This window comes from Perca flavescens, chromosome 1, assembly GCF_004354835.1.
Source record: "Perca flavescens isolate YP-PL-M2 chromosome 1, PFLA_1.0, whole genome shotgun sequence".
NCBI classification, from domain to species: domain Eukaryota; kingdom Metazoa; phylum Chordata; class Actinopteri; order Perciformes; family Percidae; genus Perca; species Perca flavescens.
The window spans coordinates 1,130,735-1,149,176 of NC_041331.1; the positions used below are offsets into that span (position 1 = coordinate 1,130,735).

The 18,442-nt window shown below is 44.2% G+C and overlaps 1 protein-coding gene across 3 annotated transcripts; it reads right to left on the minus strand.

Moving 5' to 3' along the window:
• Positions 1-879: 879 nt before the first annotated feature.
• On the minus strand, positions 880-17,913 carry LOC114559999 (homeobox-containing protein 1). 3 transcript variants are annotated; one of them, XM_028585119.1, is made up of 10 exons: positions 17,646-17,913; positions 7,884-8,387; positions 6,020-6,105; positions 5,816-5,926; positions 3,894-4,050; positions 3,694-3,776; positions 2,721-2,816; positions 2,084-2,172; positions 1,695-1,778; positions 880-1,275 (listed from the first exon to the last, which is right to left on the minus strand). In XM_028585119.1, exons 2-10 carry the CDS (start codon positions 8,384-8,386, stop codon positions 958-960), a joined length of 1,527 nt encoding a protein of 508 aa, XP_028440920.1. In that variant the 5' UTR covers position 8,387; positions 17,646-17,913; the 3' UTR covers positions 880-957. The 3 variants fall into 3 exon arrangements, with proteins under 3 accessions (XP_028440920.1, XP_028440911.1, XP_028440901.1); XM_028585110.1 differs by having other exon boundaries at positions 2,084-2,175; XM_028585100.1 differs by having other exon boundaries at positions 2,084-2,178.
• Positions 17,914-18,442: the final 529 nt, after the last annotated feature.

Here is an 18,442-nt window from a genome sequence, read left to right on the forward strand (position 1 = left end):
GTACTGATTCACTTTTATTACTTGTATTTAATATGGAAACAAAGAGAGACCACTGGAATTCAAATAGATGGTTTGTGAATTAAAACATTTCAATGCTATCCACTCAGTGCTATTTCAATTTCAATGAGGTATTCCTTTCTTTGCTTCCATATATTGAGCTTATAAACCAGGGCAGGGTACGGAGGTGTGGGTCCTTCTGTTTCTTTCTCTTTTTAACATTTCAAATCATCTTTAGGCCCACAGAAATATTCCCTACGTGCTGTGATTCTGCTGTTCTCCCCATTGGAAGGAACCAATAACCAAAATTTGAAATGTAAGCAACTGTGATTCATGAATTTAACATAATTTTAAAAACAATCAGTTAAACTTAACTTCAAATTCATGCATTTATCTTTTGAGGCTGTTCAGTTGTGTTGTGATCACAGTGCAAGACCCTGAAATGATTTGAACCCTGTGTCAAATACAGTGTTGTCCTGCGGTGGAGAATGCAGTTTCCAAAGAAATCTGCACAATGCATCAAGTCCCGTTAGACAGTCCGTACGGAAGATTTAAAATGCCCAAAACAAATCAGCGAAGAAATAAATTGAAAAACAATACACACTGCTGTGTCATAATTAAAGAATTCATAATCTATTTCACTTTCTTTGTTTGATTTGTTATTATATAGGCATTTGTAATCGTCCATAGCCTGCTGGGATGCACTTTAACAAATCAAAGTGTATTGTTATTATTATCATTATTATAATATACTAGTAATGCCTACAGTATAAGAGCGTAGCAGAGCAGGTTGGTGGTTGGAGGTAGGGCTGGGAGGTATCTCAGGGTTGGAGTTTACACGACTTTTGGTCTTCTTTTTTTCCCCACTTATTACATTCCTATAAAATCTGCTTGCATATTAACACACCTCTGATCCTGTTCCATTCATCACTCTGACTACTCCAATATCCAGCACCCATTTCAGTCGTCCTCCAGCGTTTCCGTCTTGATGTCATTCCCAATACCGCGCCCTGCCGCATCCACCTGATTGGCTAGGGCTTGGTTGCTGTGATTGACATCCGTCTTCTCCAAACCGATTGGGTCCTGGGGCTCGGACAGCGCAGGTTCGTCCTGGAGGGAGGGCGAGGGGGGAGACCAGGACACGCCTGTCAATCTGGAACCTTCTGCCTGAGGGCCGGACCCCGACACAAGGGATCGGCCAATCAGAGAAGTGCCTCTCTGTCCAGACAAGCCTCCTCTACCCAGGGCAGAAAACCAGCTGGGGAGCATTGTGGGTACCTGAACGAGAATAGGAGAAATGATTAGGTTTACTGTAAAACTGCCATCATCTCTTCATCTGAGGCCAGAGGTCTTTGATCAATGCAGTAAATAGTCTATATCCACGATATTCCACATCCAGTCCCCTTACTCTGTCTCTGTGTTGGCGTTCTAACCTCTGGTGGATTTGTGAGGACTATGGTTAACTGCTCCTCTCTGCAGGGTAAATCCAGACAGCTAGCTAGACTATCTGTCCAATCTGAGGTTTCTCTCGCACGACTAAAACTACTTTTGTACTTTTGAACACACGTGTGTGTGTGTGTGTGTGTGTGTGTGTGTGTGTGTGTGTGTGTGTGTGTGTGTGTGTGTGTGTGTGTGTGTGTGTGTGTGTGTGTGTGTGTGTGTGTGTGTGTGTGTGTGTGTGTCTAGTCGGGCTGTACCTGGGTTGGAGAGGACAGGTCAGCTCGACTGAAACCAAAGTGCCTTGCTGAAGCTCTCTTGTCAAATAAGGACACCTCACAACCCTGTGACAGAGCGGCACACAGGTTACACAATAACCAGGTCTGCTGTCAAGAATAGTGTCATAATGCCTCTAATCTACACAACACAACTAGTGATTCATAAAATCTTTGAGTCAAATATGTGACTAAATGTAAAAAAAAAAAAAACAGTTTACACAAAGAGGAATCAAAACAAAGTAGATTGTGTAATGTTTCATACACTGTTTAACTTGACTTCACTGAGCCCTGGATGTTTACTGTTCCACAGGTGCATACCTCTGAGTTGCTTGGTGCAAAAACATCCTACAACTAATTTACGTGCAGTTTACCTGGTCGGGGAAGTCGTTGCCATCCACCTCGTCACTGTTGGACTGACCGCCTGGACTCTGAACCTCGATGCCGTGGCTCTCCAAGATGGCTGCTTCTTCAAAAACACAAACCTCATCATAGCATATCGACGTCAAAAACAACAACAACAACAACAACAACAGACTTAGATGCAAGCAAACAGAGACGCAAAGTAAGAATGAAGGAATTGCTTTATTTTTTTTTTACAACTGCTAGTGCTGTTGTTAAAAATAAGGAAGCATTTCCAAGAGTCAAGAATTTCCAGGAATATGTATTCCTAACTGATGCCCAGGTTTGTGTGAAATTCTACAGCAGTGTTGTGACAAGCAAGCTAAGTGTTGGCTGTGATACAGAGAGCAAGCAACATCCAGTTGGTCAACAAGGACGTGTGCTGAAGAGTAAAAGCTCTTTCGTGTGTGTTTAATGATTTATTGAGAGGCTGACAGCACAGTGGATATGTGGTTCTTAAAGGGATAACATGCATTGGGTTTCTAAGTATTTTCTTCATGTTATGGCCTTTAGTCATACTAGGATATATTGTGTGTAACTCTAATAACATTCACTACTGTTAACACACACACACACACACACACACACACACACAGAGGTAGACATTACCAATGTTAGCACGCCTCTTGATGTCTTTGCGGCGGTTGGCAAACCAGTTGTAGACCTTCAGAGATGTTACCCTCTCCAAATCGGACAGCTTCTTTCCTGTAACACACACACACACACACACACACACACACACACACACACACACACACACACACACACACACACACACACACACACACACACACACACACACACACACACACACACACACACACACACACACACACACACACACACACACACACACACACACACACACAAGCTCAGCAGCTGCTATCCAGATATGAAATGCATTCTTCCAGATTAAATAGCAAAAGCTTATAATGCAGTTCAACGATTCATTGCTGCTGCTAATTTTATCCAACATTTAATTATATATATATATATATATATATATATATATATATATATATATATATATATATATATAGTGTGTTTGTTATGAAGTAACTCTGCTAGTTTTTGTTGCAACATGACCAATATGTATGGAACCAAGAGAGTAGTTAATATCTGATATATGAAAATGGCTGGCAATTTGTAGTCTTGATAAGCGGACAGAACGTAAAAGCAGCACTGGCTGTTAAATCTCAGTATACAAATTAATGGACATGACACAGTGTTTTAACTATATCATCATGTATTTCCCCATCGGTCATTTCTAAATGGAATATGACTCATAGCCAATTGCATATCTAGAAATATCCATGCAGTTGCATTTAAGCCATATGGCTACTTAACATGAACATGTTATTAAAGAGGCCGTTGAACAGCCATGTGCAAAACAATAAACGCTCGTCCTCTCACTCAGTAAAAGCTGCTTCTGATTCAAGAGCTAAATGACCACTTTAGAAGTATGAGCCAAGTTGCTAAAAGTAAAGAGTACAACTATTTTGTAACCAAGCAATTATATATACAATTTATAGTAATGTACTATGGATTATAAATGTAGTCATTCCTTCCTGTTATTACCTACCTGGTTTCTGAATGACAGCGTTGCAGGCGGTGGCAATCTCCTCTCTCTTGGCTTCATCGGGGTACTGGTTATCAATGAAGTAGCTGTGTAGACACACACACATATTCACCATGCCATAGTAGAATTACAAAGCCAATCAAACATGATTAAATACACTTTGAGCCAGTCCACACCTCCTCCTCACCCCCCAGACAGCTCACCTCTCCATAACAGCCAGACACTCCTTCCTCCAGGTGAATCTGCTCCCTCGCCGCAGGCGGAAGCCCCCGGGGGCCGAGCCAAATGGAGGCGGGGCTTGGTGCCAGTCCATCACCTCCTCCAGAGCCAATGGGGCGGCTCGCATAGCAAGAGTGGCACCTGAAGTCACAGACGCCAGACAGCTTTAATAATAAGAAAGCTTATTTTCATTGATGCAGCACCACTGCATCAGCTGTCTATCGTTTTGTCTCTCAGACGTTTTCACAAATGCAGCTGTCTGTGTGATAGGGCTGCACGATATGAGGAAACTATTTAATTGGGATTATTTTGACTGATATTGCGATTGTGATATAATTCATGATGTCCGACAGCAGATCTGCTATGTTCACATTTTAAGAATGTTAATAATATTTTCCTTGTTAATTGTGTATTATTTCACTCACCCGCTATTAATCAAATCTCTCTCTCTCTCTCTCTCTCTCTCTCTCTCTCTCTCTCTCTCTCTCTCTCTCTCTCTCTCTCTCTCTCTCTCTCTCTCTCTCTCTCTCTCTCTCTCTCTCTCTTTAGCTTAGAATTGATATCACAATTCTCTGCCACGATTTGTTTCTCACAAAGTGTCATGGTTATTGCACACAAGAACCATGAAAAAACAAAATAAATTGGCAGTACCAAACAGATTTTGTTTTGGCACCTATAGCACATTGCGCATCACCACAAGCCTGAGGAAACACAGAGGCTTCAATGAATACAGAAAATAAAGTACATACCGGCCATTTAAAAAAATAGTGACATATAACACATTGAACTAAATATGGCCCTGATACAGGCTCCATCTGAACTCTTTGAACATGTCTTTACATAATTAAAACATGTCAATGACAAATGCTTTCAATAAATTAATTGGAGAAAAAAAAAAATCAAAGTAATGAAAAAATTAAATCGCGAACAGGGGTGAATCAAGATCGCGATTTTATAACTATTTATCGTGCAGGTCTAATTGGGACGTCCTTCATCATGGCGAGTCACAAGCCGGAGGATCGAGGAGGTGTGACCAGTGTGATGCTTAGAGAGTAGTAAGACTAGTTCCACAGATGAGTGCTAATTCACAAGCACTTTTCTATTTAGCGTTTCACCACCTAAAAATAGGTCTCAAACAGAATAATGAAAATAAATCATTGTGTATTGCACATTTACTGTGTGTGTACACTTCATCATGAGGTTGTAAGGACAAAGAGTAATTTATTACACCCTGACTTTCATTTATTTTAGAGCATCTAGCCAAATGAAAGTCAAGAGATTCTAATTTCTCTTTTTAAGGAAAGACACAGGATAACTAGACTGTACTGGTTTTTCATACTGTACATTCCACTCTGTTGGTCTAACCACAATGTATTCATTGTTCAATCACAGGAAAACAGTTTAACAGTCTTTATTTCTGTAACCAGGGAGATTTCAAGATGCCCATAAAAACGCAAACCCATTCCGTGGCTTTCTTTTCTGTCTGAAAACTCTTTGATTACAACTTACAGTTTGTCACAACTTTCCAAATACCGTAAACCTGTCCTCTGCTGCAAAATTAAGGAATGTAACTGTCCTATTTCTTGTTGAAATCCCAGCTATTAATAGCAATGAGCTGAGGTACAATTTACCTTTTCTGCACTGATGTATTAGAGCTGTCAATCTGGGGGTGTCCAGAGTCCTACTCAAGGAGACTTTGACAATACGCAATGACAACCTGTTTTAACAGATAACAAGCTCTTGCCATTGTGTTGTAGTAGGGATTGTCCTCCTAACTGGCATGATTTTTGCCAACGTTAAGAAACTCCAGGTGTTATTGAAGTTTTTTTTTTTTTTTTTTTTAACAAGTGGAAGAGTTGGGGGGTTATGCAGGAGATGTAAGTGTGATGGTGGTGGGGGGTGTTACCAGGGTTGCTTTTCTCCAGCTGGTACCAGCGAAAGAAGGCTCTTTTCTTCTGCTCGCTGAGGTCTGATCCCTGCTGTAGGAGCCAGTGGGAGATCCGACTCTGACTGATCCCTGAAGGAAGAGGAACAGAGCGAGATCTGTAGCGTCAGTAGGCTGGACGCTTGCTGGCATGTCAACCCTTTCTGGTGGTTAGTCGATACTCACCCGTTACCTGAGCGACCACAGCCTGGGAGATCCGCCTGTTCGCCAGGAAGGACTTAATCTCTTCTTTGATCATAGCACTGTCCCTCCTACAAGCAGAGAGGGGAATCTACTGTTTAACACTAAGTACAATAACGGTTTACATCTCTCAACAGTCTCACATTTCACATATGGCACATAGTAACAGTCACTATACTTAAACCAGCTGTAACTCTGCAATCCACATATATATTACTGGCAGCCGCTGAATATGTGCAGGAATCAGAGGCCAGATCCTGCTACTATAATATTCACTGCTTTCTGGTTTGATTTCATCTTCACGCAACCTCAAATCAATACCCATCTGATTGCAGCTGTCTGACTGCAGACTACAGATGAGCTGCACTAGTGAGTGAGAGTGTGTGTGTGCATGTGTGTAGGCATAAATCCTTGTATCATATTCAGTGTGAGCTACAGGCAGGCTTGTCGACCATCAGACCCTCTGTATTAACAGCTGCTCTCCGGTGCAACGATCTACTGTTTATGGTGGGTTCTTCATAAATCATATCAATCGCAATTATGTAAATTATAATTCAGAGTACTAATTATTGTCATGATTGTAGCAAATCCAGTTGGTCGTGCTAGTAACTTTACTTTGTACGTATCAAATGCAGTATATAAGACAAGATATTAGTCCATTTTAACCACCATTTCTAAACCTTACATTGTGATTAATACATTTTGTATGATTTCTTAAGTATTTTAATGGTCTCGTCAAAGTACATGTAAGACATAACATATTTTAGGCCTTTATTGACAGGACAGCTGAATAAATGAAAGGGGAGAGAGACGGGGAATGACATGCAGCAAAGGGCTGCAGGTCGGAGTCAAACCAGGCCCACTACATCGAGGAGTAAACCTATATATGGGCGCCCGCTCTACCAACTGGGCTAACCGGGCACCCAGAACCTTTTTTTAAACACATATCATCATCATCATCAGTCCTTTATTCTGTCGTGAGAACATTGTGAGAAAGACTCTCAGACATAACAGGGTAAACAGAGCTGCAGTTAATACAATTATGAGATGTTTGTTTGATTTTGATATACCAATTCACAATTATTGTTATTATTATTATTAAAAAGCGACGAAAAGGTAGCACAGTATTTTGTCCTTCCCAAATTAAGGACAGAATACTGTCATTGCACTTAGCATTATTATTTAGATCCATACATTTATATACTATGTTTACTATGCTATGCTACTGTACATCTGTGAAAAGTGTACATTATTGTGAATCCACGTCTTCCTTTGTTTAGTAATTCACGTTTTTCTGAAGGGGGTGCTAAATTAAGCATTAGGCGCATGTTTCAATTGCTAAATCTTTTATAGCTAGCACTCTTAAAGCTGACACTACTCTGTGTTCACATTGGCATCGCATAATAGCAAATGTTACAGCCAATGATACAGACAGTTTAAATAAAGTTTGTTTAAGCTTGTTTAATACTGTCAGCAACAAGCTTATTGGAAGTCTAAGGAAATGAAAATACATGAGGCATCGAGTTTGTCAACTAGTTCAAACATGTTTATGCACTAAAGAAATGCACTGGCCAGGGCATTTTACAGTCATTACTCTCTGGTGGACAAACTATAGCATGGTGACACTGTTTCAAAACATATCTTTGGCCTTTCTGTACTTTGACTTCTTGTCATTATTCGGCTGACATACTGTAGAGGCTGATACCGATATGTCTGCAATGAGCGAATATGGGCGAAAATATTGGCCTGGCAATTTAATCTCTCTGAGCTAGTCTGGCCTGGTAATTCCTGGCCTTGTCAGTTCTGGTCCAACCTAGTCTAAGTTAAGACAGATCTAGTCTGGTCTTACCTCATCAAGTCCTCCACCTTGTCATCAACATCTAAGTCCTCTTCGCTGGTCTCGAACCCGTAGCCTGGCGCTGTGACACCGCCACTCACAACAGCAAGAGGAAACCGGGGAGGAGACAGCTTCCCGTTGGTGACAGCAACTAGGCCGTTCTGGACTACCGCTGCCATGGCGACAGGCGATGCTACTGGAATCGGTAGAAGCGGGGAGGCGGTGTCGAAGTTGTTATTGGGTGACGGGGAGAGTCGGTTGTTAGGGAAACTTGTCTGAGTGGCGGTGGAAGTCGTGGAAGAAGAGGCGACGACGGCGCTGGAAGAGGACAAGGAAGACGAGGGAGGCATGTAGGGAGGCTTATGGGTCAACTTGTGTCCATGTTGGCGGTCCAGGTGGTCCAGGGTGTCCAGGGCGTGGAGGACCTCCACCTGTGTGATACCTGTCCTCCGTAGCCTCTGGAGGAGGTCAATCTGCTCAATGGTGAAACGAGGCTCCTCACACTGCTGGAACATCCTGGAGGAGATGGTTACAATACCCTTAATGGCAAAGGAAGAGGAACCCCCTACATTTACTTTCTACTTTGTTGGTACAGTATTTTTCTGCAAACAGAAACAATTCTACACATGTAGAACATTTTACTGTCTCTAAGCTTTACTTTTATGCAACTAAACAATCCATAAAAATGGAGCGTTGTTTTAGGAGTGGATCCCTCTTGTGTTTGGAGCACGCACACATGCGCTGTGATTCACCTCTTACCATTGGTTTTCCACTGATCCAGTTGGTGGCAGTAACGCCCAAAAGGAGTGTAGCAATGCACCAACAAAGAAAAAAACGGTGAACTAGATAACTTGGATGTAAACAACGCATAACATAATTCAGTCTTGGTTGATTTGTCGACACCGTTACACTATTGGTAACTCTAAGTGAGTTTTGACAATACAGGTCCCACAGCACCGATTTTGTGTCATTTCTAAAAGGAAATGACATCATAATAGTCACTGAACTGAACTCACGTATCAACCACTGAAAGGATTCATCGTGTCACGTTCATTTCATAAAGGGGACTAACGAAGACAGTAAACAATACTGTCCAACATGGTTATACTAAACTCATGCTCGAAAGTTGTCTTCTGCATTGCGTAATTGCGGGCATGCATGCGCTGGCTTTTATATTCCACATCACGTTCAGTACATACATGCATTGTTTTCTGAGAATCCCTCGTGCATTGGGTGCACAATTTAAACCCACGCCGTAAAGAGGGCCAGACCAGAGGCAAAGAAAACTCATTTATACTGCGGAAAGGAAACAAACTAATGCAAATACATTAAGTGACTATTGCACAAAAAATACTGATAATGAATAGTGTCAGAAATGGAAGCTGATGTAACGGAAATCTACATTTTCTACTTCTGATTAATTGATACATTATTACCCATTAGTGACCTTTCTCTACCTACTGAGCATCACATCTCCAAAATGGAAGAACAGTCACATCCGTTTGCTTCATGCCTGCAGATTTACAGCACACACACACACAAGAGCTCAGCAGCTGCTATCCAGATATGAAATGCATTCCTCCAGATTAAATAAGGCTTTCATCATAGTGGATACATGTTTAACCCCATTAATCATGATATGTTACCCAAATGATGTAATGTGCGGTATGTTTTCAAAAACGTGCTCACTTTATTGTAGCTTTAACAAAAAAGAAATGTTGTTTCCCATCTATATTGGTTTGATATGCTATGTTCTTCTAAATGTGCACTGATCTTATGTAATTTTTTTAAAAGAAATGTTGTAAAAATAGTCACTGAAGTGTACTGAGCGAGAGCAAGAGAGGATAGAGAGATAAACGAAAAATGAGATAACACATCTGTCATGATGCTTTTCTTTCTAATGCCGAGAAGAAAAGCAGGCACAGCAGAGAATCAAAGTCAGCAGACATGTCAACACTTATATAGCAAAGGAGGGTGAGTGCGTGTGTGTGTGTGTGTGTGTGTGTGTGTGTGTGTGTGTGTGTGTGTGTGTGTATACGACTTGGGAAAAATGCCAAATAAACTGTACATCTCAGACAGCCCAGCTCCATACTTAGTTTCACTGCAGCAGAAGATGAGTCACGCTGCATAAAGTCAGACTGATTCATACGATCCATACAGGACTGCAAAATGATCATCTCAACTATTATGTTTTCAATTTCATAATAATTGTTTCAAATTAACAATGAAATGATTTGACTTACTCCTGCATTACTGTTACTGCAGCTCTTTACAAAACTGATATAATTAACATATTATATAGCATCCTTCCTTGTAATACGCTACCAACCAAACTATCTGTGGTTCAGACAACCAAACAAAGTGGAGCATACAAGAAAACTAACCACATAAGAATACTACTTAATTGAAAAGTGACAAATATGTTGTATATTTTTATCACTGTGCAAATATTCATAAATATCAGCTTTTATGCCTTTCTCCAAATAGCCGGCAGCAGAGAGAGGAGAGGAAATGAAGAAGAAAAAAGAGATGGGGAATGGAATGGCTAGATGCAAACCAGATGCAATCTAGAGACAATTTTAGAATGATCAAAAGGAAACAGGATGTATCTAAGTGCCATTTGAATGGTCCGCATACAACTAGTGACAGCCTTGCAAAACATGCACTGAAGCTGTGCAATGAAGAGCAAGAACTGCTAACAAAACTGGCTTTAACTTTACAGACACCTGGCCTCTACTCCAACATCTCCTAACGTGTAGGGCTGGGCAATATGGAGAAAATCAAATATCACGATATTTTGACCAAATACCTCGATATCGATACTGTAACGATATTGTAGTGTTGACTATTGGTGCTCTCACAAAATATTTACACAATGACATTTGTGATAAATAATCATCAGTAATGTGCATATAATGACTAAGTGGGTAAAGGCAAATAACAGAACAGTTACAACAGTCTGGTAAGTTCAGAAAATGACATCAGTGTAATGCAGCCTTTAAAACCAAGAAAAGACTAAACTTATTTTTTGGGGCATTTTTAGGCCTTTATTGAAAGGACAGCTACATGAAAGGGGAGAGAGACGGGGAACGACCTGTAGGAAAGGGCCGCAGGTCGGAGTTGAACCCGGGCCCGCTGCACCAAGGAGTAAACCTCTATATATGGGCGCCCGCTCTACCAACTGAGCTATCCGGACGCCCAAAGACAACACTTATGCCATATTACGATATTACGATATCCAAAATCTAAGACGATATCTAGTCTCATATCACGATATCGATATAATATCATCTCTAATCAAAACAGTGCCATTTTCTAAAAGAGAGCTGGAATATGATGGATTCCCATATTCTGTAGATTTTAAATCAATCAACCCACAAACAGTGGAGGATTAACAAAACACCACAAAAATTGTGACTTTCAATAAACAAATGTTCTTTTTTTTTTTACTTGTACATCTATGAGTTCATGAGCAAGTGACAGCTGACCAAATGTTTGGACAGATTTTAATAAATGATTAACGCCAAAAACACACCAAGCAGAGGCAAGGTGCCACTCGCTGCAATAATTACATGTTTCTGCTACCGGGAGGAGTGAATGTGTTTTAAGCCCGAAGAAATTCTTTGTAAACATAGGTCAACAATTCACAGGAGTCACAGTCAGACTCGGTTACTGATTGGCTGCAGGTATTCTATGGCCGACGTTTAGTTTGGCCGCAACTTCCCATTTTTGGCGTAAATCACCCACCAGGGAAAAACAGGGGTATTTTGGCCTAACCTACATCACTAAATCAGTCTCTAGCAGCCACTTCGGCAACCTTCTTTAAAAAGGTGCTACTATTGTAAAAAGACATATGGTGCTTTTCCATTACATGGTAACTGCTCGACTCTACTCGCCTTTTTTGGTTTTCCATTACGAAAAAAAGTACCTGGTACCTGCTAACAGGTACTTTTTTTAGTACCTCCTCAGTCGAGGTTCCAAGCGAGCTGAGGCGAGCCAAGAAGGTGACGTGAAACCCTGCAGGCTGCTGACTGGTCGGAAAGAATTGTCACTGATCACTGCATTGCTAGCGAGAGACCATCCATCCATCTTCGTCCGCTTATCCGGTATCGGGTCGCGGGGGGAGCAGCTCCAGCAGGGGACCCCAAACTTCCCTTTCCCGAGCAACATTAACCAGCTCCGACTGGGGGATCCCGAGGCGTTCCCAGGCCAGGTTGGAGATATAATCCCTCCACCTAGTCCTGGGTCTTCCGAGGCCTCCTCCCAGCTGGACGTGCCCGGAACACCTCCCTAGGGAGGCGCCCAGGGGGCATCCTTACCAGATGCCCGAACCACCTCAACTGGCTCCTTTCGACGCGAAGGAGCAGCGGCTCTACTCCGAGCTCCTCACGGATGACTGAGCTTCTCACCCTATCTCTAAGGGAGACGCCAGCCACCCTCCTGAGGAAACCCATTTCGGCCGCTTGTACCCTGGATCTCGTTCTTTCGGTCATGATCCAGCCTTCATGACCATAGGTGAGGGTAGGAACGAAAACTGACCGGTAGATCGAGAGCTTTGCTTTCTGGCTCAGCTCTCTTTTCGTCACAACGGTGCGATAAATTGAATGCAATACCGCACCCGCTGCGCCGATTCTCCGACCAATCTCCCGCTCCATTGTCCCCTCACTCGCGAACAAAACCCCAAGGTACTTGAACTCCTTCACTTGGGGTAAGGACTCATTCCCTACCTGGAGTAGGCACTCCATCGGTTTCCTGCTGAGAACCATGGCTTCAGATTTAGAGGTGCTGATCCTCATCCCAACTGCTTCACACTCGGCTGCAAACCGATCCAGTGAGTGCTGAAGGTCGCAGGCCGATGATGCCATCAGGACCACATCATCTGAAAAGAGCAGCGATGAGATCCCCAGCCCACCGAACTGCAACCCCTCCCGACTACGCCTCGATATCCTGTCCATAAATACTACAAACAGGATTGGTGACAAAGCGCAGCCCTGGCAGAGGCCAACCCTCACCTGAAACGAGTCCGACTTATTGCCGAGAACCCGGACACAGCTCTCGCTTTGGTTGTACAGAGATTGGATGGCCCTGAGAAGAGACCCCCTCACCCCATACTCCCGCAGCACCTCCCACAGTGTCTCCCGGGGGACCCGGTCATACGCCTTTTCCAGATCCACAAAACACATGTAGACCGGTTGGGCATACTCCCAGGCTCCCTCCAGGATCCTTGCGAGAGTGAAGAGCTTGTCCATTGTTCCACGACCAGGACGGAATCCGCATTGTTCCTCCTCAACCCGAGGTTCGACTATCGGCCGAACCCTCCTTTCCAGCACCTTGGAGTAGACTTTACCAGGGAGGCTGAGAAGTGCGATACCCCTGTAATTGGCACACACCCTCTGGTCCCCCTTTTTAAAAAGGGGAACCACCACCCCAGTCTGCCACTCCTTTGGCACCGTCCCAGACTTCCACGCAATGTTGAAGAGGCGTGTCAACCAGGACAGCCCCTCCACACCCAGAGCCTTGAGCATTTCTGGACGGATCTCATCAATCCCCGGGGCTTTGCCACTGTGGAGTTGTTTGACTACATCAGTGACCTCCGCCTGGAAAATTGACAATGATCCCCCATCATCATCCAGCTCTGCCTCTAACCTAGAGGGCGTATTAGTTGGATTCAGGAGTTCCTCAAAGTGCTCCTTCCACCGCCCTATTACCTCCTCAGTTGAGGTCAACCGTGTCCCATCCTTACTGTACACAGCTTGGATGGTTCCCCGCTTCCCCCTCCTGAGGTGGCGAACAGTTTTCCAGAAGCACTTTGGTGCCGACTGAAAGTCCTTCTCCATGTCTTCTCCAAACTTCTCCCACACCCGCTGCTTTGCCTCTTTCACGGCAGAGGCTGCAGCCCTTCGGGCCCTTCGGTACCCTGCAACCGCCTCCGGAGTCCTCTGGGATAACATATCCCGAAAAGACTCCTTCTTCAGTCAGACGGCTTCCCTGACCACCGTTGTCCACCACGGTGTTCGTGGGTTACCGCCCCTTGAGGCACCTAAGACCCTAAGACCACAGCTCCTCGCCGCAGCTTCAGCAAGGGAAACTTTGAACATTGTCCACTCGGGTTCAATGCCCCCAGCCTCCACAGGGATGCACGAAAAGCTCAGCCGGAGGTGCGAGTTGAAAGTCTGTCGGACAGGGGCCTCCTCCAGACGTTCCCAATTTACCCGCACTACCCGTTTGGGCTTACCAGGTCTGTCCAGAGTCTTCCCCCACCCCCTGACCCAACTCACCACCAGATGGTGATCGGTTGACAGCTCCGCCCCTCTCTTCACCCAAGTGTCCAAAACATACGGCCTCAGATCAGATGAAACGATTATAAAATTGATCTTTGACCTTTGGCCTAGGGTGCTCTGGTACCAAGTACACTTATGAGCATCCCTATGTTCGAACATGGTGTTCGTTATAGACAATCCATGACTAGCACAGAAGTCCAACAACAAACAACCACTCTGGTTTAGATCAGGGAGGCCGTTCCTCCCAATCACGCCTCTCCATGTGTCTCCATCATCGCCCACGTGCGCGTTGAAGTCCCCCAGCAGAACAATGGAGTCCCCCACTGGAGCCCCATGCAGGACTCCAGTCAAGGTCTCCAAGAAGGCCGAATACTCCAAACTCCTGTTTGGTGCATATGCACAAACAACAGTCAGAGTTTTCCCCCCCACAACCCGCAGGCGTAGGGAGGCAACCCTCTCGTCCACCGGGGTAAACTCCAACGTGGCGGGCGCTCAGCCGGGGGCTTGTGAGTATCCCCACACCCGCCCGGCGCCTCACACCCTGGGCAACTCCGGAGAAGAAAAGAGTCCAACCCCAATCCAGGAGTACGGTTCCAGAACCGAGACTGTGTGTAGAAGTAAGCCCCACCAGATCTAACCGGTAGCGCTCCACCTCCCGCACCAGTTCCGGCTCCTTCCCCCACAGAGAGGTGACGTTCCACGTCCCCAGAGCCAGCGTCTGCCACCCGGGTCTGGTCCGTCGAGGCCCCTGACCTTCACTGCCACCCGTGTGCCAACGCACCCGACCCCAGCGGATCCTCCCACAGGTGGTGGGCCCATGGGCTGCTAGCGAGAGACGGCATTTTTAAATAGTTTAGTTTTTTTGCTGCCGGAGGCTCCACGCAGAGCTTTCTCCGTAGCATACAAGTGGCCTGATGGTTATACTGGTGCGCTGGTGTGTGCATGTGTGATGTGTGTCTAGTCACCGTATGTGTGTGTGTGGGGAGCTAGTGAGCGAGGGAGAAGTGAGAGAGTGACGGCGATTATCTCCACAGCGAGTAGCGACTCTAGAGTCATATATATGTGACCACGGTGGGAAATCTGGAGCAGTAAACGTTAACTATCTCTTTGATATCATGTTTTTTTACGGAGACGGAGAACCAGGAAATGAGTCGGGGATATGTCAATGGAAAAGCCAGCTACTAAGCCACGCCCACGGCAGTCGCTATGACGACCAGTCATGCTGAGGCGATACTAAAATCTGCAATAGAAAACGGATGCACAGCGAGTCGAGGCGAGTAGAGTCGAGTAGAGTTGAGGCGAGGCGAGCAGGTACCATGTAATGGAAAAACCCCAATAGTGGGTTTTAGATGCACAATGACACCACAGCGCAGGAAACCAACTTTGATGTGCTGTGTTTGCCACAGAGTCTGCCGGATTAGTTTGAGTTTAAGCTTTTATTTTTTCACACTATCTGAAACGAGGACCCAGCCACCTTGGTGGTCACTGAAGTTTCTACTGATGGCTGCAGTAGATTAACAGTATTTGCAGCAGCCACACTCCCTTTGGTAATGAGATAGTCTATACATCGACGAGGTTACACTTCCGGGATTGCTCCGTTGCCGCCGGAAATTCCGCCGGATGTCCCTAATTTTGGCCGGATGTCCGTCCCCTTCCTCTGTCTTTGTGTTGGCGTTCTAAACTCTGGTGGATTTCTGAGGACTGTGGTTAACTGCTCCTCAGCTAGCTAGACTATCTGTCCAATCTGAGTTTTCTCTTGCATAACTTAAACAACCTTTAAATGCACAAATGTTCCACCCAAACATGTTCCGGATATGATGTAGTCGCCGTCGGCGGTACCGTAAACAGAAAACATTTAGGTGAATTTAGGTGATTGGTAGGAGGAGTTACTGCTGCTGGATAAAACTGATAAAATCAATTGGTGCCAGCCTTCTCTTCTCTGCCCTACCACCTGTCTAGGTCTACAATAAACCACAACTGAAGAGGACTCTTCTGGTGTCTCATTGTGCCTGACTGCACATTAATACTGTTAACAATCCTAGTACCTGGTAATCAGCAGCACCCCTCGTACAGTCCTGAATAGCAAATACTTCACACAAAGAGTTTAGGATTTAGAGGACTGACTGCAAACCAGTAGAATACTGTAGAATAATATAGTGTGTTACAGTATGTGTGACTATGTGAGGCTGGAATAGAGTATGTGTGCAAGTACAGTAGGGATAGAGGGACTAGTAATCAAATAGTGCTGACTGGCACTGCTTAACTCCTTCAGAGATTTGTGCTAAGCAGCAACAGTAGGAAGTATAGGAGTGTGTGGGCACACGTGGAAACACACACACACACACACACACACACACACACACACACACACACACACACACACACACACACACGGCAATATATTAGTTTGACTCAAATCATGAGGTGTCATTGAGCAAGCCACTGAACCAGCTCCAGGTGCTGCTCTGTAGCTGAACTTGACCTGAACTCTGACCTCCCCCTGGAGCAGAGAACTCTCAGCAGATCCCAGATTACATTGGCATACACCAAGAAACTCTCAAACTGTCTCTAGCTCGAGGCTCTGCATCATCAGGTTCACTCCTCACACCTCTCAGACAAACTTTACACCATGCAAAAACTGGATGTCACAAAGTGTTTGTCCAAAATCAATTTGTGTATACTTGAATAATTACTTCCAAAAAAAGAAGGTTTAACGATAAACTGTACTTCTATTCCTGAACCCAGTGACCTGACCTAAGATCCTGACCAGACGTGGCATAACGTTGAACTGCATCCTGGTTGTAGACATGTGCCAGGAGCACATAGCTAGACAAGTCATTTAATTACAGTAGGCAACTTTTTAACTGGCCTCGAAACCTAGAAATGTAGCCTAAAACAGAACAGCAGACTCGTGTGGCCGCAGACTCCACTGTAGTAGTCCCAAATGTCAAGGTAGCCCCAATGCCGAGTGTTTGCTTTAAATGATCGACTTTCACGCCGAATCACATCAGGAAAAAACGTGTTTTAATTTTGTCCTGCTTCTAGGAAACTTAGCATGCCCGATAGAGGGTGTCTTTAAACGTGTTATGGATAATGAAGGACAACTCCTCAATTCGGCATAGAGCATAACAAAACTGTACATTGTATTGCTTGTTCTCCTGTTGTTTCACCGTAACAACCACTCTCTACTTAAATACACTGTGCATCGCGTTAGCGAACATTGTAGTCCAACTGTAAAAGTTGACATTGTGTTTGATTAACTGTTTCTTGGTGAACTATGTGCACGCCGAATTACAAACGGACTCTTTATTATTCAGATAAGACCGTGTAAACCAGTTTAGGCAGTGTTGACATTAACCGCCAAGTAAAACGCCGCAGCACGGTCGGATTTTGAAGGAGTTTTCAGTTCTCACCATACAGAGAAAAGGTAATGTATCTGGCTAGCAGGACCGTTTTAATACTGCAGTAGTTGAAGCTGCAGGACTTAACTTACCTTAATATTCCAGTCTAAGAGCCTCCACAGATGTTAATGTTACCATGTATCCTTTGCCTTGGGGCGCCGGGACACACGGACACTGACAGTTTTCCCAAAATGTCTCCTCTGTTTCTAATTGGGTTTCAATCCACCGTCAAACAGATTCGCCTTTTGTCCGGCAGACAGGCGCCATGTTGACACAATGACGCAAGGACCGACGGGAGTCGCAGTTTACGGAATTTACCATCACTGTACAAAGAGGTGCCAGTTTATTAGGTACACCTGGCTACAAGTGAAATTCAATACAGTATCAGCTCGTCTTGACAGTACCAGATAAGTATTGATTTAACTCTATGGACAATAAGGAAACTGCACTATAGGTTGTTTCTTATATGTTAACGACACTATGTTTTACGTTCTTTAAACAGAGGAGCATGTTCAGTGGCAGACTTCTGTCACTGTCATGCTCTACAGAAAGGTTGAGGATGTCCTTTGTCCCCAGCGCCATCTAACTCTTCAATACCACACAAAGAGGGAGGGCAGAAATGGACTTTTCAGCATGAGCCTGTCTCTCTCTCTCAGCCCCTACCACCATTATATCTCGGTCTGCTGTACACCTGGCTGTCTTATAGGCTATATTAGCCCTCCTACACAATCTGGACTGTGGTCATAACATCTACATCTTATAACTTATTCCGTTATATATTGTTCTTAACGTATATATATTTGTCAAGCAATTCTAAATATATTGTGTTTACATTATTTTCATAGCCATAGTTAATATTTAATAAGCTATTGCACTGTTCAATCCCTGC